Genomic DNA, 27,887 nt, shown 5'->3' with positions numbered 1-27,887 from the left:
GCGTTCAGTTTTAGCTGGAATGCATCCGCCCAGGAGTGCATGGTTTGGGGGCTTTGGTTGGTCTCGTTGGTGATTTCGTTTAGATCGTGTTTGAACGGGATGTAGATCGTGACATCGTCTGCGTATATGTAGGGATTGAGGTTTTGATTGGCTAGAAGTTTGGCTAAAGGTATCATCATTAGGTTGAAGAGTTTTAATCTTACTGATTTTATCGTGGAAGTGCTCAGTTAGGGTCTGAGGAGAAAGAGATGGGGGAATTGGGGGCGGAGGCACCTTGAGAAGAGAGTTCAGTGTGGCGAAGAGAAGTTGAGGGTTGAGGCCAAGGGAATTTGTCAATTGGGTGAAGTAATCCTGTTTGGCAAGAGAAAGGGCAGACTAGAAGGAGTTAAGCATGAATTTGAAATGAATGAAGTTGGCGAGGGTGTGGGATTTAAGCCAAGAACGTTCAGTAGAGCGGGCACAGGAACGAAAGTAGCGGATTTTATAGGTTAGCCAAGGTTGGGGTTTGGTACACCTAGTAGGACGGGGCATGGGAGGGGCAAGAGTGTCCAGAGCAGAGGAGAGAAAAGTATTATAGGCGGAAACGGCTTCATTGACAGATTGAGATAGAGTGGTGGTAGAGAAAAGGTTAGAGACATAAGAGGATAGAGTAAGGGGGTCAATAGCCTGAAGAGTCCTAGATGTGGGGGTTGAGATTGGGTGGGATTGGGAAGGAGGTTGCATGAGTGTGAAGGATAATAGCTGATGGTCGGAAAGGGGGAGATCTGAGGAATAGAAGTTGGAGGGAAAGCAGTTAGAGGAGAGGATAAGGTCGAGACAGTGACCATTTTGGTGAGTGGGTGCAGAGGAGCATAACTGAAGATTGAATGAGGACGTTCAGGCAAGGAATTGGGAAGCATGAGAGTCAGAGGAATCATCAGCGTGGATATTGAAGTCACCAAGGATGATGGAGGGGGATGTAGGTTTGTGGAAGAAGGAAAGCCAGGCGTCGAAGTCAGTGAGAAAGGATTAAAGAGATTTGTCATGGGGTCGATAAATGACAGCTAGTTGGAGAGGCAGAGGAGTGAAAAGGCGGATGGAATGGACTTCAAAGGACAAAAAGCAGTGAGATTGGGGTGGAAGAAGAGGTTGGAATTTGCAGGAGGGGGAGAGCAGCAATCCCAAACCACCACCACAGCCGGTAGTGCGAGGGGTATGAGAAAAAAGATAACCACCATGGCAAAGGGCTGCGACAGAAGTAGAGTCATCAGGGGAGAGCCAAGTTTCAGTTAAGGCCAGTAGATGGAGGGAACGAGAAATGAAGAGGTCATGAATGTAGGGAAGTTTATTGCAGATGGAGCGGGCATTCCATAGGGCGCAAGAGAAGGGTAAGGAGGAAGGGGGAAGAAGAGGAATAGAGATGAGATTAGAGACATTACGATGTGGTCTGCATAGGTAGGAAGAAGGCAGAAGAGTAGGACCAGGATTGGGATTGAGTAAGAGAAGGAGTAAAAGAGAGCGGAGGAGAGTAGGAGAGATGTGGCCACGAAGGCGTCGAAGGCAAGAGGTGCTTAGGTAGAATGGGGAAGGCACAATGGAGGGAAGAAAGAGATGAAAATTAAAAGCTGAGAAGGAGGAAGGGGGTAAAAGAGAAGGTGAGGTGATGAAATCAATGGATGGGCAGTAAGTTCCTGTATTGGACAGTGGTAAGGGGTGGGGGAAAAGGTTGGGGAGGGACAGGGCTATGAAGAAAATATGTATAGGGGCTATAAAAGTGTGTGGGTACTTTCAGGTGCAAGGTAGGAGTAGTAGTTGAATTTTCAGGTGCAGATGAGGCTGGAGATGAGCAGGACTGGAACAGCAGGACCGGAGGCTGACCGAAGGCTGCAGCAAATGAGGCTGGAGACGAGTAGGACTGGATCAGTAGGACCGAAAGGCTGGAGCAGATGAGGCTGAAGACGAGCAGGACTGGAACAGGCTGGAACAGTAGGATCGAAGGCTGGAGCAGATGAGGCTGAAGACGAGCAGGACTGGAACAGGCTGGGGGAGAAGGATTGAAGGACTGGAACAGTAGGATCGAAGGCTGGAGCAGATGATGCTGAAGACGAGTAGGACTGGAACAGGCTGGAGGAGAAGGACCAAAGGCTGGAGCAGATGAGGCTAAGACGAGCAGGGCTGGAGCAGATGAGGCTGAAGATGAGGAGGACTGGAGCAGGCTGGAGCAGATGAGGCTGAAGACGAGGAAGACTGGAACAAGCTGGAACAGTAGGACTGAAGGCTGGAGCAGATGAGGCTGATGACGATCAGGACTGTAACAGTAGGATCGAAGGCAGGGGCAGATGAGGCTGAAGACGAGGAAGACTGGAACAAGCTGGAACAGTAGGACTGAAGGCTGGAGCAGATGAGGCTGATGACGATCAGGACTGTAACAGTAGGATCGAAGGCAGGGGCAGATGAGGCTGAAGACGAGCAGGACTGGAACAGGCTGGAGCAGAAGACCGAAGGCTAGAGCAGAAGAGGCTGAAGACGAGCAGGACTGGAACAGGTTGGAGCAGATGAGGCCGAAGACGAGCAGGACTGGAACAGGCTGGAGCAGAAGGACAACACTACAGCACTCCAGTAACTGTGAACCAGGTGGCTGGGCTTGGAGACACTGGCTCTAGCATGACTTTATTACAACCAGAGCTAGTGCCGGAAGATGCCATTCTGCCAGGGCGCACTACAGAGGTAGTACTAGCCAATGGATCCAGAGAGACTGTACCCATTGCTCAAGTATTCTTGGATTGGGATAACAAGGGTACCAAGCCTGGATACAGAGAAGTAGGCATAATGAAAAACATGCCGGTACCAATGCTGTGTGGGACTGACATGGGTCCAATGAACATTACCCTTGATAGCAGAGTCAACATTTCCGCTATGGTGACCAGTAGTCAGGCCAGGGTGACCCAACAAGCAGAAGCAGCAGAGATCACCTCTCCAGTTCCTGATCCTGAGCCAGTCCAGGTGGAACCAGCTGACCAAGCGACAGGAGGAGGTGCTCCAGTGCTTCCAGCAGCACCAGTTCCAGAGGTGACCAGGGCTGTGAGAATGGAACAGCCTGAATTAACTGACACACCTGTTGATCAGACTGATGACCGTGATTTGTCAGAGTCACCAGTAGAGACCCTTCCAAATATGGATACTGATAAAAGACAGAGACATGCTTTTCAGGAAGCATAGCGCTCTGACCCTAACCTAGAAGCCCTGAGGCAGAGGGCTGGGCAACAATCAGTGAGACTTGTAAAGATTGTGTTCTATGGAAAGGGAGTTTGTTGTACAGAGAGACTGATCCTGTTGATTCTAATAGGCCCTGTACAGCAGGCAAGCAGCTTATAGTGCCCAGGGCATACAGAGAACAGCTTCTACAGATTGCACACGACATTCCACTAGCAGAACAGCACAGGATGGCACACACATGCACTAGATTGACACAGAACTTCTATTGGCCAGGAGTATCTCGAGCCGTAGCTAACTATTGTCGAACCTGTGATGCATGCCAAAGAGTGGGTAAGACCCAAGATCACCCCCGAGCTCCCCTGAAAACTGTACCCATTATCACTGAGCCCTTTGAAAGAATAGCTGTGAATATATAATGGGCCTCTAGCTATCCCTAGCCGGACTGGGAAAAGATATATATTGACAGTGGTGGACTTTGCTAGCAGATGTCCTGAAGCGGTACCCTTATCCTCCACAGTATCAGAGAAAATTGCCACTGCCCTGCTAGACATGTTTTCCTGGGTGGGATATCCATGAGAAATACTCTCAGACCAAGGGACAAAGTTTATGTCTGAGCTGATCCAAAATCTGTGGACACACTGTGGAGTGAAATCTGTGCGTGCTACACCATTTCACCCTGAAGCTAATGGGTTGGTGGAGAGATTTAATGGTACATTAAAGCACATGTTAAAGACTTTCTTAGAAACAGGAGACCCGAGATTGTGAAAAATACTTACCCTACCTATTGTTTGCATACGGAAGTACCTCAAGAGTCTACAGGGTTCTCCCAATTTGAGTTGCCCCTTGACCTAATAAGAGAACATTGAGAGGGAAAAGTTGATACCTCTGACACCCCTGTAATTGAATATGTAGTTAATATATGGCAAAGATTAGAAGAACGTGGGCTTTGTCAGAGATAACTTATAGGCAGCCCAGACTAAGCAAAAGACCTCGTATGATCGTAAGGCACGAAATAGTTTTATGAGGGCGAGCAGGTCCTTGTTTTAGTCCCAGAATAAACTTCAAGCTAATTGGGTGGGACCTTACAAGATCATAAGGTGCCTGAACGATAAAAATTATGTTATATTTATGGACTCTCAAGACAGAAAGCAGCGTACCTTTCATGTAAATATGTTAAAGGCCTATGCAAATCACAGACATGGTACTAGCTGTGTGCAGTACCAGGATAGTGAGCCCATACCTGACCTCTTAGCAGAGACATTACCAGAGGGATCTGACACTGAAGAGAGACCATCTAAATGTATAGACTGGGAAAGCCTTCAGTCAGAAGGTAGAACTAGAACAACAGAAACCATGTATAAAAGAGACACATTTTATGTGCTCTAAGTATGAGAAAGATGTCAGTATGAAGAAAGAGCTAGTGCAGCACTTGAAAAATAATAAAGAAACTGGAATATATGCAAGTATAGAATATGGGAAAAGCTGTATCAATAAAGCAAGCATGAAAGAATATCAGAAAAACACTGATAATAGACTATCTTCTTGTCCTGGTTATGACAGTCGCTTCAACCAGGAAGAAAGCTTCATGAAAAATGCAAAATTTCACCCAGGAGAAAGACCAGTTTCAAGTATGGAATGTAAGAAAAGCTTCAGTTGCTGGAAATTATTGTCAAAGCAGCATAGAATCCATTCAGGAATGAAACCGTTTACATGATTGAATGTAGGAAAAGATTTATTCATAAATCACATCTAAGAAAGCACCAGAGAATTCACACAGGAGTAAAACCATTTACGTGTGCTGAGTGTGGTAATAGCTTCTGTTTGAAGATACTACTCATTATTCACAAACTGAAGCATACAAGATTAAAACTGTTAATATGTCCTGAGTGTGATAAAAGCTTCTGTTATAAGCACCGGAAGGGCAATAAACGTGGCAAAGCTGATGGACTCTCCAAAAAGGAAGAGCCAGAACCATCCTGACACTGGATTATCGAGACCCGATCAGCAGTCTGTAGAGGCCACAGTCCGGGGTCTCAAGAGGGGAGGTGTGAAGAAACAGTGTATTTTAAGCCTGTAAAATATATTAGATATTTTCCTGCTTTGATTTTGTCCTGAAGTGTATTTCTCCTATGTGGCCAGCAGGTGGTATTTCTTTGCTGTAAAGCTGTTAGAGATCTGAGTGTTTTATTATTATTATTTATTGCACTTGTATCCCACATTTTTCCACCTCTTTGCAGGCGCAATGTGGCTTACAAAACATCATGGATAATGGAAATAAAAAGAGAATAGGCATTTAGTGTTACAGAAGGATGTTGGAATGCATGATAATGGAATATAATAGAAGGCATTAACATTTCTGGAAATATATAAGAGTTTCACATGATTTGATCTTGGTGGTATATCTTGTCGAAGAGATGGGTCTTTAGTAGTTTATAGAAGTTGGTCAGTTCATAGGTCGCTTTTAGGTTGCGTGGCAATGCGTTCCAGAATTGTGTGCTCATATAGGAAAAGGTTGATGCGTGCATTAATTTGTATTTTAGACCTTTATAGTTAGGGAAATGAAGATTAAGGAATGTGCGAGATGATTTTTTAGCATTCCTTGGTGGTAGGTCTATCAAGTCTGACATGTAGGCTGGGGCATCGCCATGGATGATTTTATGTACTAGGGTACATATTTTGAACGTGATACGTTCTTTGAGTGGGAGCCAGTGTAGCTTATCTCGTAGGGGTTTTTGCACTTTCGTATTTTGATTTTCCAAATATGAGTCTGGCCGCCGTGTTCTGGGCTGTTTGGAGTTTTTTTTCTTTAGTTTTACCCAAACTGGAAACAAGAAGCAGTATATATTTGAAATCTTGTTGACTGGGTCTCTGATTGACCCAGGAGCTCATCTCATTGGACTTTACAGGTTTTGAGTTCAGTCTTTGCCTGGGAGAAAAGAGAGACAGATCTCTTTGCTGAGTGAGGCTCGGTGAATTATATGTTCTGACCTCCCCAGGTACTTTTTAGGAAGTAAGCAATCGTTTAGTTAGTTTTTATAATTGATCCATATTTCAGCTACCTGTTGTTTGCTGATTGCACATTTATTTTGTTCATTGTTCAATTTTTAAGACAATAAATAATTATTGCCTCTGCCTGTTTGGACTGATAAAGAATCCTGGTGGTTTGTGTGTTGGGTCTATGAGTGCTTTCTGGGAACTGTGGGACCACTGGGAGTGTGGCCTCAGTAACCTAGAAATCACTGGAGATAATTTGAGAGTAGAAGACTTGCCCTGAGGCAGTTATGACTCAGTCGGTGGGAGGAGGTTGCTAGTGTAAAGCACAAGTGGCAGGTGCAGGTGGACCTGAGCTGTGCTGGAGATAGACCCTGTTAAGTGGCTGCGGGGTAAACCCAGGCAGGTGGCTAGGCATTTTGTGACACATGGTACAAATTATATCACAGTGGTAGGATGGAAGGCATGCAGTATATGTTAAAGATGGCATAGAAGAGCAGAGTTTTTCAAAGAGAGAGGAGAGCAACTTGAAGTAAACACCAAAGGTCAGTTAAATAAAGTGTCTTGGTGTTTACTCCAAGTTGCTTTCCTTTTTCTTGGCTAGCTCTGCTCTATTAAGGATGGCATAATGTCAAACAGGATAAAAGTTCTTTAGGAAACAAATTGCACTGAGGACTCTTTTATCACATATGGATAGAAATTATATGCATGATGACAAGGGTATAGCCGTGGGGATGTATTATTGTGCACCTGGCCAAAATGAATACATAATGAAATGCTAACAGATTAGGAAAGCTAAGAAATTTGGCAACACACTAATAGAGATATTTTGTTTACCCCAGTACGGATAAGGTAAATGTCACATCGATATGCTAGGGAGGTTGTTTCTGAATGGAATAAATGATTACCTCATGAAGCACTTGATCCAGAAACTAATAAGGGGAGCTCTTTCAGACTTAGTCCTTAGCAAATCATCTGAGCCAGATGGTATACACTCCAGAATTTTGGAAGAACTGAGAATTGAAAGTGCAGAGCTATTAGGTTACAAATTACTATCATTAAAAAGTCTATGGTTTCTGAAGATTGGAGGGTGGTCAAAGCCTGACTTCGTTTCCAGGCCAAAATGGTAAAAACTGTTCTCCGTGGACAAGCAGGCCAATTGTATTCTCACAGCTGGATGATGTCATCTGATGGTGGTACGGACACTGACTAGCAAGATTATTGCAGCAGTTTCTAGCAGTGTCCCACTTCGCATGCGCTGGTGCCTTCCCATGCAAGCACGGGTCCCTCAGTCTTTGTTTTTCCACAGAGCAGGGAGGGCGCATCATTCTGTTCTCTTTTCAGTGCGAGATTTTCTCTAGAATGTAGTGCCTTCTCGTGCAGGTATTTTTGTTCCTTTTGGTTATTTTTTTTCTTACTCCTAATTTTATTCTTTTCCCTTTTATTTTTTGGTATGTGTTCGGCTCTTAAATTTTCCTTTCTTTTTCGCAAGTTGCTAGGCCCTTTTAGGCCGGAGCACCAACCTCAATTTGAACGCTGCCCCTTTTTACTGTTCACAATTGAGTTTAATTTGGCCGTAATTTTTTCCTTGATTGTCCAGTGACTTCAAAAGGTGCACCCAGTGTAGTGGGGTGATATCCATGACAGACCTGCACAATTGATGCATCGGGTACCTTGGGCCTGACCATAAATCTAATTCTTTTTTTCTCTGTTTAAAAATGCAGTTGACACACAGGGTGCGGCAGGTTCAACAGGAGAGACTTTTTGGCTCCTCAAAGGCCGATACATTGACATTAGCACCTGAAATATCGACCTCGTTGGCTTCCAAGATTTCATCTACCAGTGGGAGTACACTGGCATCAAGGAGGTCTCCACCTCTCTTGTCATTGGGCACTGAGAGTAGGCCCTGGGACCGGTCAACATCGGACCCGACAAAGAGGGTGCGTATGGGTTCAGTGTCATCCTCATTGACACAGAAGGACCATGATGCTGAGCATCGGGGGAAGCCCAATTAGCATAAGCATCGGTCCTCATCGACACGCAGTGCTGGGAGCTCCAGAGCATTGCAAGACCGATACTCGAGAAGCACCGACACTGGGAGGAGCATGCCCCCTCTTCAGTACCGGCGCCTTCTCAGGCTGCCTTTCTCACAGCCACCTTTGCCGATGCCTACCTTCAATGAGCTCAGGCATTGAGGGCGCTTGCGCCAACTGCGGATCAGTCCAAGATTATTCCTGAGGTTCCATCTATATCTTTGGGGAGATCTCTGGCACCTTGAAGGGTGTCAGCGCTGACATCCACACATGCAGGACTGCTCTCAACTTCGGGGGAGGAAGCTTCCCTGGAGTCTGAGGGTAGGGCTGTACTTCAGCGCTCATTGGGGCATGGACATAGTTCCATTGAGGCAAAGGTATGCACAGACTCACTCAGTCCAATCAGAGTATGATGAGGAGTCTGAATTGGACCACTCAAGGGACTCAGAAGAAGACTCTCGTTACGTCTCAGAAGAGGAGTCTTATGGGGTACCTTCTGATCCTTCCCCAGCTCAAGAGAGACGTAAATCTCCACTTTTCACTGGTTTTATCAAGGGCATGGCAAGTTGGAGACGGAAAAAGAGCCCAGGGCAGAGATGTTATCTGTTCTGAACTATGAGTTACCTCCTAAGGAAGGGGTCAAGGTACCATTGCACACTAAAAGATGCATTGATGAAGAACTTTGAATCTCCCCTCTCAGTGCAGGTCACACCTAAGAAGGTGGCTATGTAGTATCATATCTAGAAGGCTCTCAGATTTGAGAGGGCTCAACTGCCTCACCACTCTTTGGTTGTCAAATCCATCCTCAAATAAGCTAGGAGCTATAGGACTCATGCCTTGGCTCCACTGGGTAGGGAGGCTTGGACACTAGACTCGTTTGGGAGGAAAACTTTTCAGGCCTCGATGCTCATAGCCTACGTCCAGTCCTAGCAGCTCTACACAAGCCTTTACTTAGTCTTTGCTACGCAGTACACAAAGTCTCGCGAATTCTCTCCCACAAGAGCGGGCTGCAGAGCTTCGCCAGTTAGCCAGTAAGCAGTTGAAGTGTAGGAAGTATCTGGCCAGGGGCACGTACAATTCTTTTGACATTGCATCCAGACTCTCTATCATGGGTGTGGGGATGCGCAGACTCTCATGCCTGCGTATCTCTGACCTGGAACCAGTGGAGAGGTTGGCAGATGTGCCTTACCAAGGAGACCATCTTTTTGGGGATAAGGTAGAAGAAGTTGCGGTCCTTATAAAAAAACATACTGATACCATCCAAACCCTATCTTGGCATCCTCCAGCTCCAACCTCTTCATCTCAGAAGGATGATATACCTAGGCATTGGCCCTGCTACTCTTAAATCATAGGTTTCTGCCGCTTTATCGCTCTGCCCAGAATCCACAGGGCCCAGTGTTTTCAGTCTCACCAGTCCTGACCTCAGAAGTTCCAGCCGGCTCCCTAGTCAAAGAAAGGGATGAGCTGTTGATTGGCTCCAGGAGAGCATAGCTGCACTTAAAGTAACCATCCTGAATGGCCTACCGGTAGGGGGGAAGCTAAATTTTTTTCCATCACAGGTGGCCCCTTGTAACCTCAAACCAGCGGGTTCTTCAAATAGACCATCTCGGTTATACCCTGCTTTGGTGTTGAAGATCACCAAATTGCACACCGAGATCATTGTTCATCTTTCAAGTTCTTGTAGAGTAAGCCTACACCATTCTACAGGCCAGTGTGGTTGAACCCATGCCACCAGGGGAAGAAGGGCAGGGATTCTATTCCAGGTACTTCCTTGTGCCCAAAAAGATGAGTTGATTGTTGTCCCATCCTAGACCTAGGGGTCTCAACAAATTCCTGGTCAAAGAAATGTTCAGGATGATTTCCCTAGGCACCCTTCTTCCCATAATTCAGGAAAAAGATTGGCAATGCTTTCTGGCCTTAAGGATGCCTAAACCCACATTTTGATACTTCCCAGTCACAGGAAGTATCTCAGATTCTAAATAGGGAAGCACCAATACCAGTATTGCATTCTGCCTTTTATCCTTGGGTTAGCTCACAGAGTATTCACGAAATGTCTAACGGTAATTGCAGCATATTTATGCAGGCTTGGAGTGTATGTTTCCCTGTCTGGATGATTGGCTGGTCAAGAGCAAATCACAGGATGAAACGACAGTCAATGTGCCTATTAAGCTCTGGAATTTATTACCAGAGCATATGTAAAAGCAGTTAGATAGACTCTCTTATCTGTGAGCACAAGCAACATGGTGGTATCTATATACTCTGGGATCCTCTCAGGTAGTTTTTGACCTGGATTGGAAACAGTGGAAGTGGTCTGAACCAGTTTGGCAGTTCTTATGTTCTTATCTAGTTGCTGGACTACCTCAATTCACCAGACAGTAGGTTTCCCCAAAATCAGCAACATCAATTACAGATCACACAAGTTTGGCTGTATGGATTATAGTAGTGAGATTCAGGTCTAGAGACCACATAAGCACCCACAATAGAGATATTACATTGGCTTCCAGTAGAAGCTAGAGTGAGGTTTAAACTTATTGCATTCACATTCAAAACACTATCAGGCTTATTTTCGAAAGAGAAGGACGCCCATCTTTCAACACAAATCGGAAGATGGGCGTCCTTCTCCCAGAGTCGCCCAAATCGGCATAATCGAAAGCCGATTTTGGGCATTCCCAACTGCTTTCCATTGCGAGGATGACCAAAGTTCCCGGGGGGCGTGTTGGAAGCGTAGCAAAGGCGGGACTGGGGCGTGCTTAACACATGGGCATCCTCTGCCGATAATGGAAAAAAGAAGGGCGTCCCTGATGAACACTTGGCCGACTTTACTTGGTCCATTTTTTTTTTCTTGCGACCAAGCCTCAAAAAGGTGCCCGAACTGACCAGATGACCACTGGAGGGAATCGGGGATGACCTCCCCTTACTCCCCCAGTGGTCACTAACCCCCTCCCACCCTAAAAAAAAAAAAAAAAACCTTTAAAAATATTTTTTGCCAGCCTCAAATGTCATACCTAGCTCCCTGACAGCAGTATGCAGGTCCCTGGAGCAGTTTTACTGGGTACTGCAGTGCACCTCAGGCAGGTGGACCCAGGCCCACCCCCCCCCCCCCCCACCTGTTACACTTGTGGTGGTAAATGTGAGCCCTTCAAAACCCACCACAAACCCACTGTACCCACATCTAGGTGCCCCCCTTCACCTCCTTAGGGTTATGGTAGTGTTGTACAGTTGGGAGTGGGTTTTGTTTCTTTGGGGGGGGGGGGGGGAGGCTCAGCACACAAGGTAAGGGAGCTATGCACCTGGGAGCAATTTATGAAGTCCACTGCAGTGCCCCCTAGGGTGCCCAGTTGGTGTCCTGGCATGTGAGGGGGACCAGTGCACTATGAATGCTGGCTCCTCCCATGACCAGAGGGCTTGGATTTGGTCATTTCTGAGATGGGCATCCTCAGTTTCCATTATCGCCGAAAACCGGGGACGACCATCTCTAAGGACGACCTAAATGTTGAGATTTGGGCGTCCCCGACCGTATTATCAAAACGAAAGATGGACGCCCGTCTTGTTTCGATAATACGGGTTTCCCCGCCCCTTCGCGGGGACGTCCTGCGAGGACGCCCTCAGGAAAACTTGGGCGCCCTGTTCGATTATGCCCCTCCACATGAACTGAGGATGCCTACTATACTTGGTGCAGAAAGAATTATTAGAATTCCATTCTTTTTTTTTTTTTTAATTGTTTATTTATATTTTCATCTTAATAACACACCAATGTTTATACATTAAGATGTATAGATTTAGAATATAACTCCAAGTATTTATATTACAAACAAATCTTATCATATTTGTCCATAACGAGGGGGAACCAAGAGTAGGAAATTTAACTAATACAACTTAAAAAATAACACATATCAAAACTGAACTAGAAGGACTTTGATATCCTGCAGCCTAGACAGTAGAACTAAGTGGGAGCAGCCATCACAGACGGGTCACGTATAGCCTCCTTAGCTAAAAGAAAATCTTTTAATTTAATAGGACAGAAAAAAAGGTAATCTACAGCATCTAATGAGATCATACATCTAGATGGATATCTAAGGATAAATGTTCCACCCAGGGAAAGGATTCTTGGCCTCAATGCCAATAACTCCCTTCTCCTGGTTTGAGTCTCTTTAGCTAAATCTGGAAAAATGCGTATTTTCCCGCCCATAAAATTAACATTCATTTTCCTGAAATAAGAACGTAGAATTAAAATCTTATCTGACTCCAAGGCAAACGTTATAAGTAATGTTGCTCGATCTGATATCTCAGAACGTTCTAGAAAATCAGTCAAATTATCTTGCGGAGGTTCTGAATTTGTAGGCATAAATTTTTTTATATATTGCATTTTTGACACCAAAGAGTGACTTTCAACAGGAATGTCCAGAACTTCCAAAAAATACTTTTTCAATAATTCAGCTGAAGTAAGAAATGATGAAATCGGAAAATTAAGTATTCTGAGATTATGCCTTCTAATTTGATTTTCTATATATTCCAGTTTCTTTGCCTGGATTGTATTTTCTTTAATAACAGCCCCCACTGCAGTCTGCGTAGATTTTAAATTCAAATCAAAAGTCTGAATTTTTTCCTGATGGAATTCGACTTTAGTGGTAAGCTGGTTAGATTGTTCCTTTAATTGACTTATTTCAGTCTGTGAGGCATTAAAAATTCGCTGGAGGTTCACATTCACCCCCTGAATGGCCTCCCAAATCACATCCATGGTGACTTCTGCAGGCTTTTCCATACCACCTCCCAACCCTAGAAGATTTACTTCTCGGGTTAAGGCTAGGGACGAAAATCCCCTTTCTGCTGTATCAGTACCTGGGGTTGAAGCCAGAACCGGACCTCCCACCGCCGACGAAAGTCTGCCCGCTTCGGACAGCTGTTCAATCAGCGCTTCCTCTGTTCCGCTACTCCTTCCAGGTTGTGGTGGGGTCAGGCCTGCCAATGGGCTCAAAGTAGCGCCCTCTATACTGTGCTCCGTGTATGTCGTTTCGGAGGTTCCAGTAGCAGGATTACTCGGTCCCGGTGGGCGAATTCCAAAAGTCTCAAGTGTGGGCTGTGTCATGGCGGGACCACCAGCAGCGCTCGAGGAGGTATGAGCCGCCGCTTTTCCTTTCCTCTTCCCCATTTCTCCCGGGGAGCGCTCCGTGACATAGACCCACTAAACTGGAAACTCCGGAGCTCACGCACACACGTCTAGTTCGGCGGCCATCTTGGTTCCTCTCTCAATTCCATTCTTTTTATCTGTCCTGTTAGAGTGAACATGGAAAAAGGCTTTTTCCATTGTTGCACCTAACCTGTAAAATAACCACCAGAGGGTATGCAGCAACAAAGAACTTGGCAACAATTCAGAAAGCATATTAAAGCAAGATTTTTGCAGGTATGGTCTGTGAATAGCTAAGGCAAGGAAGGTTCATAACCAGGCATCAGAATATTAAGAGGAAATATATTGGAGGAAAGGTCCAAAGGGAGTTAATTGGGAGCATTATGGGACTTGTGGAGAGAGTTATTATATGGTTAGGTAATTTAAAAAGAGAGGGTAGGTTATGTTTTAACTGTATTGGTTTTTTGTAACATAATTGGGCTATAAGTATGTGTGATTTTTGCATATATTTTTATCTTGTGTAAGATTATGTGTTTAACTTGCCTTGAATTGTCTGTGGAGGAGATGATTATAAATTGACATAAGTTTAAAAAAAATTATTCTTCAAAATGTCTTTTATTCCTGAGTGAATGGACATATATGAAGTATTTTTCATGGAGGAATAAACTAATGATTAGTGCATTGGTTTGAGAACCTGGGGAAAGGGGTTTCATTCCCACTGTAGCTCCTTGGGCAAGTCATTTAACCCTCCATTGCTCCAGGTACAAAAAAACAAATAAAAACTTAGATTGTCATCTCACTAGGGACAGAGAAAGTACCCACACATAATGTAAACCGCTTTGATTGTACCACAGAAAGGCGGTATATCAAATCTATGACCCCATGAGGTTTGACCAACCTTATGCAATTAATGTATGATGATAGAGTGTATCTTCAAGTTCACTATATCCTGTAGAAGAAAAGCTTTTCCTACAAAATAAAGTTTAACAACCTATGTGTGAGTGATGTGTGATTAACATTTGTCATAAATTTATTTATTAGGATTTATTTGCCGCCTTTCTGAAGGAATTCACTCAAGGCAGTGTACAGTAAGAATAGATCAAACATGAGCAATAGACAATTACAGCAGTAAAAATATTTAAAAAATAATACAAAGTATGGCATGGTATACTATTTACAGTGTCAACACAATGCGTAAGCTCTCTATATAAAAGGCAAAACCAACGTTCTATGAAGCCTCCAGCCGGAAGTGTGAAGGGGGCGAGATATCCGGTTTCCCTATGAGTGTCTGCCCCGCCCTCTCTGTAACACAGTCAGTGAAGGAAAACAGCAGAGCACGAAATCAAATCGCTGGCTCTGTAACAGTGAAGGACTCAGAGGGGGGAGGGGAGAGAGGCCAGAGGGCAGGGACACACACACTCCCACATGCACACAGAAGAAAACATTGCTAGCCCCTGTTTCATTTGCATCAGAAACGGGGCTTTTTTACTAGTAGAACATAAGTGATAGCGAAGGGTAAAGCAAAGATGTAACACATAGAAGGGTAAGAAAGTAGGAAGAGTTGGAAAGTAAGGTGATTGATTTTAAAGAAAGTTGCACATGAGGTCAGAGAAATGGTTAAATGTTATCTCAGCTAGGGTAGGAGTGGATAAACATGTCCTGCTGCAGTATATGCAGCCTGAGCACTCCTTTTGTGTGTGAGTGAGACTAACAAGTTAGTTACTTCTTCCAGTAAAGGTCTGGTTGACGGGCCAAACTTTCACCTGCTTCCTGAAGTAGAGATAGTCTTGTGTTAAGCGGAGCCTTTCAGGCAGTGCATTCCAGAATGTGGGGGCTACTCTGGAGAAGGCTCGCTTGCTTGTATCACATCTTGTAATGTCTTTTGGAGAGGGTGTGGTTAGTGAAAGTCCTTGGGGAGGACCTTAGTGTCCTTGGCGGTGTGTGGAGGATCATCCTATTTTTCAAGTACTCAGGGCCATTTTCTTTCAGGGCCTTGAAGATCAGACAGAGTTTTAAATTTAGCCCTGTATTGTACTGGTAGCCAATGAAGTTTTTGCATAAATGGTGTGATATGGTCACGTCGCTTAATAAATGCATACCAATATTAATATTAGATATTCCCAAACTTAATGACATAACCGCAGCGGAAAAGCTTCTTTGGGCAGATTCCCTCTGGTCTTTGCTGCTGCTGTCTCTCTCACCCCTTGTCCTAAGTAGGAGATGCTGTAGGTGTTTGATTTAGGCCCAGCACAATGGTGATATTACTGGGTGAGCACAAGACATGAACCAGATCTTGTCTTCCCTCAAACACAGGCCTCCTTTCATATAGGGAGCCTCATGCATGAATAAGAGATGGTGTTGGGGTCTGCTTACGATTATCACACATTATCACACATTGCCCCCGTTAGAGCTTATCCCAACTGATTATTGCTGGAATACCCACATTTTTGGAGTTTATTTTCTTACACTAATAAAACAAATAAAACTCACATTCTCAGAAGTGAAAAAAAAAAGAAAAGAAAAGAAAAGTTTATTCTGGAAACAAGTAAATAGTAGCTCAAACAGAGGCTATTGCAAGTCTGAAATACAGAAAAGGAATAATTAGAGAGACTTCCTTATCTCCATTCCAGTTCACTGCCCTGAAAACAAAGAAGCCCCCCTCTGCATAGATTTCCTTCATTTTTATACAATTGATTTAGCACAAGTTAGACAATAATCCAGAAATTAATTACCATCTTAGCACATCCCACCAATCAGTCATCTACTTTCCTGGTCCAATACATCTATCAATTATTAGTTAGTGTCCTAATCCCTAAAAATAGCAGTTACTCCTCCTGGTTCACAAGGTCATGTTATCTTCACCCACCATACTACTACTACTACTTAACATTTCTAAAGCGCTACTAGGGTTACGCAGCGCTGTACAATTTAACATGGAAGGACAGTCCCTGCTCAAGGAGCTTACAATCTAAAAGACAGGTGTACAATCTAAAGACAAGTGTACAATCTAAAAGACAGGTGTGAATCTAGAGACGTGTACAATCTAAAAGACAAGTGTAGAGAAATACTATATTTCTCGAAAGGTTAGGTGCTGAAAGCAGCATTGAAGAGGTGAGTTTTAAGCAGAGATTTGAAGATGGGTAGGGATTTGAAGACAGTCGCTTAATGATTTGGAAGTGAGAGAAGCTGGAGTGGTTGGTTGTTTTGTTTTTTTTTTTCTTCTCGCGGAGGAACTGGTTTTTCTCTGGCCCCTCTTTGCCTCCAGCTTTTAGGCTTCCGAGCAATTAAGTTATTGAGGGGAGGGCGCCAACCGCTTAATGTATTTATGAAAGAAACAAAAAAGTACAGTGGTGGACGATTAAAAAAAAAACGATTCAACAAAGTGGAAGAGATTTTTTTTTTTTTTGCAGCGCCTCTTCTTTCTTTCCTGTTTACCGTATGAGATTACGGTCGGGCCTTGAATGACTTTATTTTGTGTGTGTGTGTGTGTGTGTGCGCGTTTGAAGGAGGGACAGGAAAACTTGGTTTCTTTTTCATAAATACTGAGATAAATAGGGCCACCACCACCTCAGTCATGTACTAAATTCTAAAATGGTTGAATAACCAAAAGGAGACGTGGAAACGAGCGCCCGGCCAGGCCATGGACGCCTCCACTTTCATTTTACTTTTGGCTGTGCCTATGGCTGTTGCAGCAACAATATCGGTGTACAATTTATTGCTCTTTTTCAGTAGAAGAAAAGTGGACGTCTGAAGTGGGATTTTTTTTCTCTCCCACCCCCGCCGTCTGCTTTTGTTCTTCTTTGCAAATTGTTCTCTCAAATATGGCCGACGGACCGCAGCCCAGGTGAAGAGCTCCCGAGCCAAGGGTGCTCCGGGACCGACCAGAACCTCCGGCTGCGGCTGGAAAAGCGATCCGAACGTCCAACGATGGTGAGGCAGCAGAAGTGAGCCGTAGCTGTATCTCATGGCTTCGGGCTGCCACCCCATGACAAAACCGTTGCCGAACACAGCGCTGTTAGTGACCAGGCCCGACCACGCAGCTGGCGGAGAGAGATCTGACCGCAGATCCGAGCCGCGACGTGGACGGGTCCGGGTTCGGCCCTCCATTGCTGCGAGGTACCGGCCTGTGAGACGGCCGCGTGCTGTCGGCCGCCGGACACCGAGTTCGCCGAGTCTGTGTCGGCCGCCGCGCTCCCCGGCAGGAACTGCCTGGGACTGTATCGGGTGGGAGCGCCGTGTGGCCCGGGTGAGTTGGAGTGAATTCACCCGCAGCACTCGTGGTGCGCACCCGACCTCGTGGCGCAGGCCCTGACTCGACCCGGCGATCCAGGAGACCCACCGCACCGCCGCAGCGCTCCCGGACCCGGCAGCCCGACCCCCACGCTGCCCGTCCTCCCGTGGCCTGCCCCCATCGCGGTGCCGAGTCCTCGGGGCTAGGGCAGTTGTGGTGGGGCACTGTGCTTCCACGGCGGGGCAGATTTCCACACGCCTTGCTGCCCTGCTGCTCTGGAGGCACCGACTGTGCCTGCCCAGCTGCTCCAGTTTACCCCAGTCCACCCGCCCCAGCCTCTCCCTGCTTGCTTGCCCCAGTCCACCGGCTCCAGCCTCCCCCCCGCTGGTTCAAGTTCATCTGCTCCAGTGTGTTCCAGTCCGCCTGGCCCAGCTTCTCCCTACTTGCTCCTGCCCATCTGCTCCAGCGTGTTCCAGCTTGTTCCTGCCCTCCTGGTCCCAGCTTGTTCTAGTCCGCAGATCCAGCTTTCCCCCTGCTTGTTCCAATCCATCGACTCCAGCGTCTTCCAGCTCGTTTTTGTCCCCCTGATCCCAGCTTGTTCCAGTCCGCTGATCCAGCTTACCCCCGGCTTGCTCCAGTCCATCGATTCCAGTGTGGTCCAGTCCGCCTGATCCAGACTCTCCAATCCATCTGTTCCAGCCAGCTCCAGCGTGCTCCAGTCCTCCTGATCCCAGCTTGTTCCAGTCCGCCGATCCAGCCTACCCCCTGCTTGTTCCAATCTACCGGCTCCAGTGTGTTCCAGCCTGCTCCTGCCTTCCCCTGCATGTTCCAACTCATTGTTCCAGCTTGCTCCAGCTTGTTCCAGTCCTTCCATTCCGGCCTACCCAGCTTGTTCCAGCCTGCTCCAACTTGTTCCAGTCCATCCGTTCCTGCATGACCCAGCTTGTGCCAGTCCGTCTGTTCCAGCGTGTTCCAACCCAACCATCTCAGCGTATCCTGTTGTTCTGTCGTCTTCTGGTCCAACTCGTCACAGTCCATCTGTTCCTGCCTGCCCCGGCTTGCTCCAGCCTGTCTGTCTGCTCATCCTGACACATTCCATCTGTTCCTGCTTGTTCCGGCCTGTTCCAGCTTGTCCCGGCCTGTTCCAGCTTGCTCCTGTCCCAGCTTGTTCCTGTCCGCTTGTTCCAGCTGCTACCTGCCTGCCTGTTAACACATCGAGTAACCTGCCTGGCCTCTCAGCCATTGACTTACCTACCTGCAAGCTAGCTTGTCAGCCGTTGACTTACCTACTCGCCAGTCCAAAACCCAGCTTTCCAGCTCTATCTATATGCTTAACTCCTCAGTCACCGCAGTCACTACATAGTCACCTGTTACACCTCAGACATGGCCCCTGTCCAGGTTCTCTTCCTTGTCCTGTCCCTTCCTAATCTTCTTTCCCCCCCACTCCCACTGTCTACCACTAGAACTCGCTGCCCTCCCGCCCTGCCCGCCACGGCAATACCCTTTTCACCCTCATCCCCCACCACCTCACCATCCCTCTTGTCCCCCTCCTCCTTCCTAGCTCTTAACCTTCAACACTTCCTTCCTGCCATTAACACATCCCCATTCCTCCTAAGCTCACCCCGTCTTCGTCGCCTTCGCCGCCCGACCTCCCCCACCCTCCTCCGCATTCTCTTGCTCCTCCTCCTCCTGCTATCCGCGGGAGACATTAACGATTCCGGGATGTCTCCAATCTCGTCTCTATTCCCCTCTTCCCCCCCTCTTCCCTTCCCTTCTCATGTGCCTTGTGGAATGCCCACTCAGTCTGCAACAAACTGTCCTTTACCCACGATCTCTTCATCTCTCACTCCCTTCAACTGCTCGCCCTAACCGAAACCTGGATCTCCCCGGAAGACTCGGCCTCAGTCGTGGCCTTCTGCCATGGAGGTTATATCTTCTCCCACACTCCCTACCCAACTGGCCGCGGTGGAGGCGTTGGGCTACTATCACCCTCCTGTAGTTTCCAACCCCTCCCCCTACAGCAGTCTCACTGCTTCTCTTCCTTTGAAGCCCACTCCATCCGGCTATTCTATCCGCTGCCACTCAGAGTCGCAGTCATCTACCACCCCCCTGATAAATCCTTCTCTTCCTTCCTCACCGACTTTGATGCTTGGCTTTCCGTTTTTCTTGAACCCTCATCTCCGTCCCTCATTCTCGGAGACTTTAACATACACATTGATGACCCATCCGACCCTAACGCTTCTAAGTTCCTCACCCTAACATCCTCCTTCAACCTCCAGCTGTGCTCCACCACCCCTACTCACCGTGACGGCCATTGTCTTGACCTCGTCCTCTCCTCCTCCGGCTCACCCTCCAATTTCCACGCTTCTGCTCTCCCTCTCTCCGATCATCACCTGATCACATTTACACTTCTTCACCCCCCCCCCCCTCTGCCCCGTCCAACTTTAACCACCAATCCAGGAATCTCCAGGCTATTGACCCCCCCCCCACCACTTTATCCTCTAGTATCTCTAATCTCCTCCCCTCCATCATGTTCTCCGAGACTGTAGACAAAGCGGTCTCCGCTTGCAATGCCGCTCTCTCCTCTGCTTTGGACACCCTCGCTCCATCCACCTCCCATCCCATAAAGCGTACTAATCCCCAGCCTTGGCTGACCCCATGCATCTGTTACCTCCGCTCCTGCACCCGATCCGCTGAACGCCTCTGGAGGAAATCTCGTACCCATTCAGACTTTCTTCACTACAAATTCATGCTATCCTCCTTCCACTCTTCCCTATTCCTTGCAAAACAGGACTATTACACCCAATTGACCAATTCTCTCAGCTCCAACCCTCGTCGTCTCTTCACCACCCTTAACTCCCTCCTCAAAGTGCCCCCTGCTCCAACTCCCCCTTCACTCTCTCCTCAATCACTGGCTGACTACTTCCACGACAAGGTGCAAAAGATCAACCTTGAGTTCACTACCAAGCCACCACCTCCTCTTCAGCCTGTAGCCCCATCCAACAACCACCCAACCATGGCCTCTTTCTCCTTCTTTCCTGAGATCACCGAGGATGAAATCTCCCGCCTTCTTTCCTCCTCGAAATGCACCACCTGTTCCTCCGATCCTATCCCCACCAACGTACTTAACACCATCTCCCAAACTGTCACCCCCTCCATCTGTCGCATCCTTAACCTCTCTCTCCACTGCAACTGTCCTTGACACCTTCAAGCATGCCGTAGTCACACCTCTCCTAAAAAAAACATCACTTGACCCTACCTGCCCCTCCAACTACCCGCCCCATCTCTCTCCTACCCTTCCTCTCCAAAATACTTGAGCGCGCCGTTCACAGTCGCTGCCTTGATTTTCTCTCCTCTCATGCCATCCTCGATCCACTTCAATCCGGTTTTTGCCCTCTACATTCGACAGAAACAGCACTCTCTAAAGTCTGCAACGACCTGCTCCTCGCCAAATCCAGAGGCCACTATTCCATCCTCATCCTCCTCGATCTATCAGCGGTGTTTGACACTGTCAATCATGATTTACTTCTTGCCACACTGTCCTCTTTTGGGTTCCAAGGTTCTGTCCTCTCCTGGTTCTCCTCTTATCTCTCCCACCGCACCTTCAGGGTTCACTCTCATGGATCTTTCTCTACTCCCATCCCACTATCTGTTGGAGTTCCCCAGGGATCTGTCCTTGGACCCCTTCTCTTCTCAATCTACAACCTCTTCCCTAGGCTCACTGATCTCATCTCATGGTTTTCAGTATCATCTTTATGCTGATGACACCCAGCTATATCTCTCCACACCAGATATCACCGCGGAGACCCAGGCCAAGGTATCGGCCTGCTTATCCGACATTGCTGCCTGGATGTCCAACCGCCACCTGAAACTGAACATGTCCAAAACCGAGCTCCTCATCTTTCCACCTAAACCCACTTTTCCTCTTCCTCCACTCTCTATCTCAGTTGATAACACCCTCATCCTCCCCGTCCCATCTGCCCGCAACCTCGGAGTCATCTTCGACTCCTCCCTCTCCTTCTCTGCGCATATCCAACAGACTACCAAAACCTGTCGCTTCTTCCTCTTCAACATCAGCAAAATTCGCCCTTTCCTTTCTGAGCACACCACACGAACTCTCGTCCACACTCTCATTACCTCTCGCCTTGACTACTGCAACTTACTCCTCACCGGCCTCCCACTTAGCCATCTATCCCCCCTTCAATCCGTTCAGAACGCTGCCGCACGTCTTATATTCCGCCAGAACCGATATACTCATATCACCCCTCTCCTCAAGTCACTTCACTGGCTTCCGATCAGTTACCGCATACAATTCAAGCTTCTCCTCCTTACCTACAAATGCACCCGGTCTGCAGCTCCTCACTACCTCTCTACCCTCATCTCCCCCTATGTTCCCACCCGTAACCTCCGCTCACAGGACAAATCCCTCCTTTCTGTACCCTTATCCACCACTGCCAACTCCAGGCTCCACTCATTCTGCCTTGCCTCACCCTATGCATGGAACAATCTTCCTCAACCCCTACGCCAAGCCCCCTCCCTACCCATCTTCAAATCTCTGCTTAAAACTCACCTCTTCAATGCTGCTTTCGGCACCTAACCTTTCCAGCTTCTATAAAGATCATTATTCACTCACTTGCTCTCATCCATGCAATCTTCAAAGCCCTCCCATCAGAAATTAATTTTATACCAGTTCTTCATTATCACAAAAGACCAACCAAGCAAATAACATCCTCACGTGTCCACATCCACAGAAATCCATCATCAACCAACCAATCATCTCTAAAAACAGTTCAGTCTCATCCAAAGCAGAAAACAACTCAATGAACATCATAACATCAAAAGCGACTAAAACACCTTTAACCAAACCCTCTACTACAAGACAAATTATAAATATTTACCCGTCATCTCATGCCACTGAACCTTACCCGTCCGTGTGGGATATATCAATGCCAGATCAGCAGTTAACAAAGCTGAAATTATCATAGACTGGATTGAGTCAGATAATCTTGACCTGCTATTTATCACAGAAACTTGGATCCGTGACTTTAAGGACCCCGTCATACTTGACCTTTGCCCCCGTGGCTACAAAATTTTACATTGACCCAGAAAAGAGAAAATTGGGGGAGGAATAGCATTAATCTACAGATCCAACTTCTCACCGGAACCCATCTCAGAGACCATCACACCACAACTTGAAATTGCCTCTATAAAACTTTACAGTCCCACACTTTGCGACCATCTTACTTGCATCCTATTTTCCCGACCCCCCCCCCCCCCCCCCCGTAATTGGACCCACAACCAATCTACCTTCATGGACTTCATATCTAACTCGTGCGTTAACGACTCTAATGTAATTCTACTTGGTGACCTAAACCTACATCTAGAAGACCCCAAATCTGTTCACACCCAAGAATGCATAGATCTTCTCCACCTATGTGACCTCATCCTACCTCCTTTGCAACCCACTCACATTAAGGGTCACTCGCTTGATGTCATTTCTTAAAATTCTCTACTGAACAAAACTTCCTTATATCTGCCATTAACTGGTCTCCTACACCATGGTCTGATCATTATAAAGCATCCTTAACCTTACAATGGCGCAAATCACACGATCCCATAACGATCTTCACCAGAGGACGGATTGATAATGACAATTTCTGGAATCATATCTACGCCAATAACTGGTCAACACAACCGAACTCAGATCACTTCCTTACAAATTGGTATAATAGATGCAATATGATCCTGGATGAAATTGCACCACTACACTCCAAGACTTCGCATAAACGCAACCCTTCACCGTGGTTTAGTGACCTCTTGAAAAACCTAAAATCACAAACCAGGAAACTAGTGCTAATTATAGCGCTTTAAGGTATAAAAACATCACATAAACAATAAAGTTAAAAAAAAGGGTTTATTTCAACTCTTTTTCACTCTTTTTATATACATTTTACACAATGGTTGGCCTTGTGTATGTCAAAGCTAATCTATAAATTTCTTTTGCAAATGTCAGCAGATTCCGTTCCCATGCTTTTTCTGCTAATTTCCAACCGCCCCCTCCTCCACCCTGCTTATCTTTGTTCTCTTTTACTGCCTCACATGCTTCCTCTGAGTTATAGGCATCTGGCATATGTCTAAAAACACTTCACTACAGTTCCTTGCATTTCTTTATCTTTACTTCTGCACATACATTATATACACTAGAAAAAACTTGGAGGAAATCAAAAAACAGTCTTACCTTTAATGCATGGAAACAATCACAAATGAACTACAAATACGCTATTAAAAGTGCCAAAAGAGCCTACTATACGCAAAATATCACAGCGAATGATTCAGATATAAAAAAACAGTTTCACTTATAAAATCTGCTAAACACAGATCCAGTGACTACATCACCTTCTAACTGTCCTTCTGCTGACCAGCTGGCCAAATACTTCAATGATAAAATTATTAATCTTTGCAAATCAATTCCCCAGGACAACTGTACTACTGACTCTTTTCTTGACGAATTGGATCCTGGATTAGATGAAATCCCAGTAGACCGATCATGGACTAATTTTACTCTACTTACCACTGAAGAAGTCACTAAAACTATCTCTAAAATCTTCAGGTCTCATTGACACCTTGACCCCTGTCCCAATTACCTATGGACAGGCGCCCCAACATGTTTTATCTCAGACCTTACCACCCACATAAACGTCCTACTTCAACGAGGTTCCTTCCCCACCAAACATGGAACCATATTACTTACACCTATATCAAAAAATCCAAAGAAACCTGCAAACGATATCACCAAGTATCGTCCAGTTGCCTCCATCCCTTTAATCACTAAATTAATGGAAAACAGAGTGACCTCACAACTTAATGAATATATTCAGAAATTCTCCATCCTACATGAGTCGCAGTCAGGCTTTCGTTCTGCCCATAGCACAGAAACGGTTCTTCTTTCCTTAATATCCAAATTTAAACAAGAAATAGCATTAGGAAATAACATCCTCCTTTTACAATTTGACTTATCAAGTGCATTTGACATGGTAGACCATACTATCCTAACTAAACTTTAAGACAAGCTAGGGATAGGCGGCAATATTATCAAATGGATAAAAAGCTTTATCACTACTAGATCCTATCAAGTTAAAGGGATTACAAATATATCATCCCCATGGTCATCTGAATGCGGGATACCTCAGGGATCCCCGCTCTCCCCGATACTTTTCAACCTCATGATGATTCCCCTGGCCAGGTCACTGACCAAGCATGGCCTTAACCCCTTCATCTACGCGGATGACGTCACCATATTTCTCCTCTTCAAATCCAGTTTATCTGAAATTGCCGACAAAGTAACTACTGGTATGACTACCCTAACCTCTTGGGCCAATGCCTTCAAGATGAAATTAAACAAAGAGAAAACTCAGTGCCTAATTCTCTCATCTCAATACCCTCCACCCCTCCTGACTACTCTTAGCATCCTGGACGTTAAACTCTCCATATCTGACAACCTAAAAATCCTTGGAGTAACGATTGACAAACAATTATCATTCGAAAACCATGTTAAATCCATCACGAAGAAAATGTTTAACATGATGTAGATACTAAAACGAGTGAAATCATATCTTCCCCTGGACACCTTCCGGAACCTAGTACAGTCCATGGTGCTGGCCCACGTGGACTACCGCAACAGTGTCTTCGTAGGATGTAAGACCCAAATCCTGAGGAAACTTCAGACTTCCCAGAACACTACGGCCAGACTCATCTTTGGCAAATCCAAATTCGATAGCGCAACACCTCTTCAAGAGAAGCTTCACTGGCTCCCCATCAGGGAAAGAATAACCTTCAAAGTACATACACTGGTTCATAAGATCATATACGGAGAATCCCCTAGTTACATGAATAACCTTATCGACCTCCCTATCAGAAACAGTTCAGTGTCTTCATGTACCTACCTTAATTTACACCTTCCCAACTGCAAAGCAATCAAATACAGAACCATCTATGCATCCAGCTTTTCCTTTCTGGGCAGCCAGCTGTGGAACGCTTTACCAAGATCCATCAGAGCAACTAATGACTATCTACCTTTTAGGAAATGTTTGTTGAAAACCCATCTCTTCAAGCAAGCTTACCCAAATGACCCCGACCTAACCCATACACATTACTCTTGTTCTGATGACGACTATATCTTAACCATGTCACCCTAACTACTCCATACTCTCCTAGTCTTCCCTTCCCCATCCTTCCTACACCATACCCGTCCCTATCTCTTTATCCTATCTTTATTACTCCTTCCCATGTTAACTTACATATTCTCAAAGCCTTTTATTAATATGTTACATTACAGTTTGTAATATTCTCTGTACTGATTCTAACAATTGTAATTCTGTTTACTATGTAAGCCGCATTGTACCTGCTTTTGTGGGAAAGTGCGGGGTATAAATGCAATAAATAATAATAATATTCTTTCTTATAGGGAATCAATATTATAAAGTAATAGCATTTAAAGTATGAGCCTAAGCAGAATGATATAAAAGAACTCCACCTTCAAGAATATACCTTTTGTCTGTTATCTTCATGAAAACATATAGAATCAGTAACTGTTTGTATAACGTCATGCCTTGAGTCATGACCCTTACATAAGCCCTATCAGCAAAAAAATACATGAATTCACAGTTTCCTTTCACATCCTAAGTAGAGGAGTGTGGTAGCCGTGTTAGTCCACTCTTAAGGTTATCAATAGAAATCAAACAAAATAAACATGGAAAGAAAATAAGATGATACCTTTTTTATTGGACATAACTTAATACATTTCTTGATTAGCTTTCGAAGGTTGCCCTTGTTCGTCAGATTTGCTTATTTCCGATCTGATGAAGAAGGGCAACCTTCGAAAGCTAATCAAGAAATGTATTAAGTTATGTCCAATAAAAAAGGTATCATCTTATTTTCTTTTCCATGTTTTATTTTGTTTGATTCTATTGATAACTTTCACATCCTGTATTTTCTCTCTCCCAGATCTTAAACTTTCCCCCTAGCACCAGCTGCATGCCCACCTCCCAGTTTCCCATCCCAAGACTGCCCAAGTTGTCTTGATGTGTAAACATGTTTGGACCCAGTCTGATAAGGGAACTGTGGGAGCTATAGAAATTTTTAGTTTATTTTCACAATTTCACCCTGCAGCCTGTAAACCAGGGCTGAAATTATCACACAAAATAGTATTGGGGGGGGGGGGGATAAATTAATCTTACAGGTAATCTGTGTTTCATTATTCAGAGGTGTGCTCTGAATATACAAACATCAGGGCCCAAGCTCCTCCCCCCCCCCCCCCCCAAAAAAAAAAAAAACCTCTCCACAATGGGGTCTGTGGGTGTGAAGTGGCTCAGGTCTTGCCCTCATTAATCATCACCATTTGGAGGCTGGAATTGGCCTCAACAGCTTCTCACAGTTAGAGTAAAGTTGCAATGTGAGGAGAGTATAGATCTCTGTGGGGGAGGAAAAAGAAATCGTGACAGCTAAAACGGGAAGGGAGCACTGCATGCAAAAGTTATCTCATTGCTTCCAATATGTTAGGTTTTGTATGAAGTAAATTGCTTTCCAAATCTATTTTCTTCAGTAGGCACTAAGAAAACTGCATCAAAACCAGCAGCTGATGGAGTGAAATCAGTTGGTTCTGATAATTACCAGAGAGACAATCAAACCCTATTGTTGCAGGTAAAGATCATTACCAAGAAACACAGCTTCTCACAGCAAGAAAAGGTATTCCACGCCATCAAACGTTTAACTGTAGAGAAGGAATGTCCAAAGTCACTGAACCCACATGACTATGAAGAGTCAATTATGGCAAGATTGTACCATTGTTAATTGAAAGCTACTTGAAAATCTTTTACCAATTTAATTATTAATATTGAGAAACAGTGGCTAGTTGATTACTGTAACTGGTTTTTGTTGTGGTGCAGTCTTGCTATCTTTCCTTGTTTTTTGTACCAGATATATAGCTTTCTTATATTAAATACATTACGTTCATGAAAATATGTTGACTAATGCATATAGAATGTGTGAAAAAGAAAATGATACGTAACTAGTGTTACGGGGTAGGAAGGATATGAACCATTTTGACTGATGTTATTTCCCCGAGCAGTAATCCTCTAATTATATTTATCTAAACTCTAGTCTTAGGGAGAAGGAATAGTTGGATCAATATTCTGTGGCAATACGCATGTTTTTTGGGGTTATTTTTTATATGGGTAGGCTACTATCAGGCTTATTTTCGAAAGTGATCGCCGGCCATTTCCCGACATAAATCGGGAGGTGGCTGGCGATCTCT

The 27,887-nt window shown here is 45.4% G+C and overlaps 1 protein-coding gene across 1 annotated transcript in view; it reads left to right on the top strand.

Annotated features, from left to right (window-relative positions):
• CCDC77 (coiled-coil domain containing 77) overlaps positions 1 to 27,887 on the top strand; it is a 197,219-nt gene that overhangs the window by 57,899 nt on the left and 111,433 nt on the right. The window contains 1 exon segment of the mRNA XM_030214278.1: positions 27,180 to 27,274. Within this exon segment, the coding sequence (XP_030070138.1) occupies positions 27,180 to 27,274 (95 nt within the window).

Source organism: Microcaecilia unicolor, chromosome 9 (assembly GCF_901765095.1).
Source record: "Microcaecilia unicolor chromosome 9, aMicUni1.1, whole genome shotgun sequence".
In the NCBI taxonomy this organism is placed as follows: domain Eukaryota; kingdom Metazoa; phylum Chordata; class Amphibia; order Gymnophiona; family Siphonopidae; genus Microcaecilia; species Microcaecilia unicolor.
The sequence above is the reverse complement of the archived record's forward strand: the minus strand, read 5'-3'. Positions and strand labels throughout refer to the sequence as shown.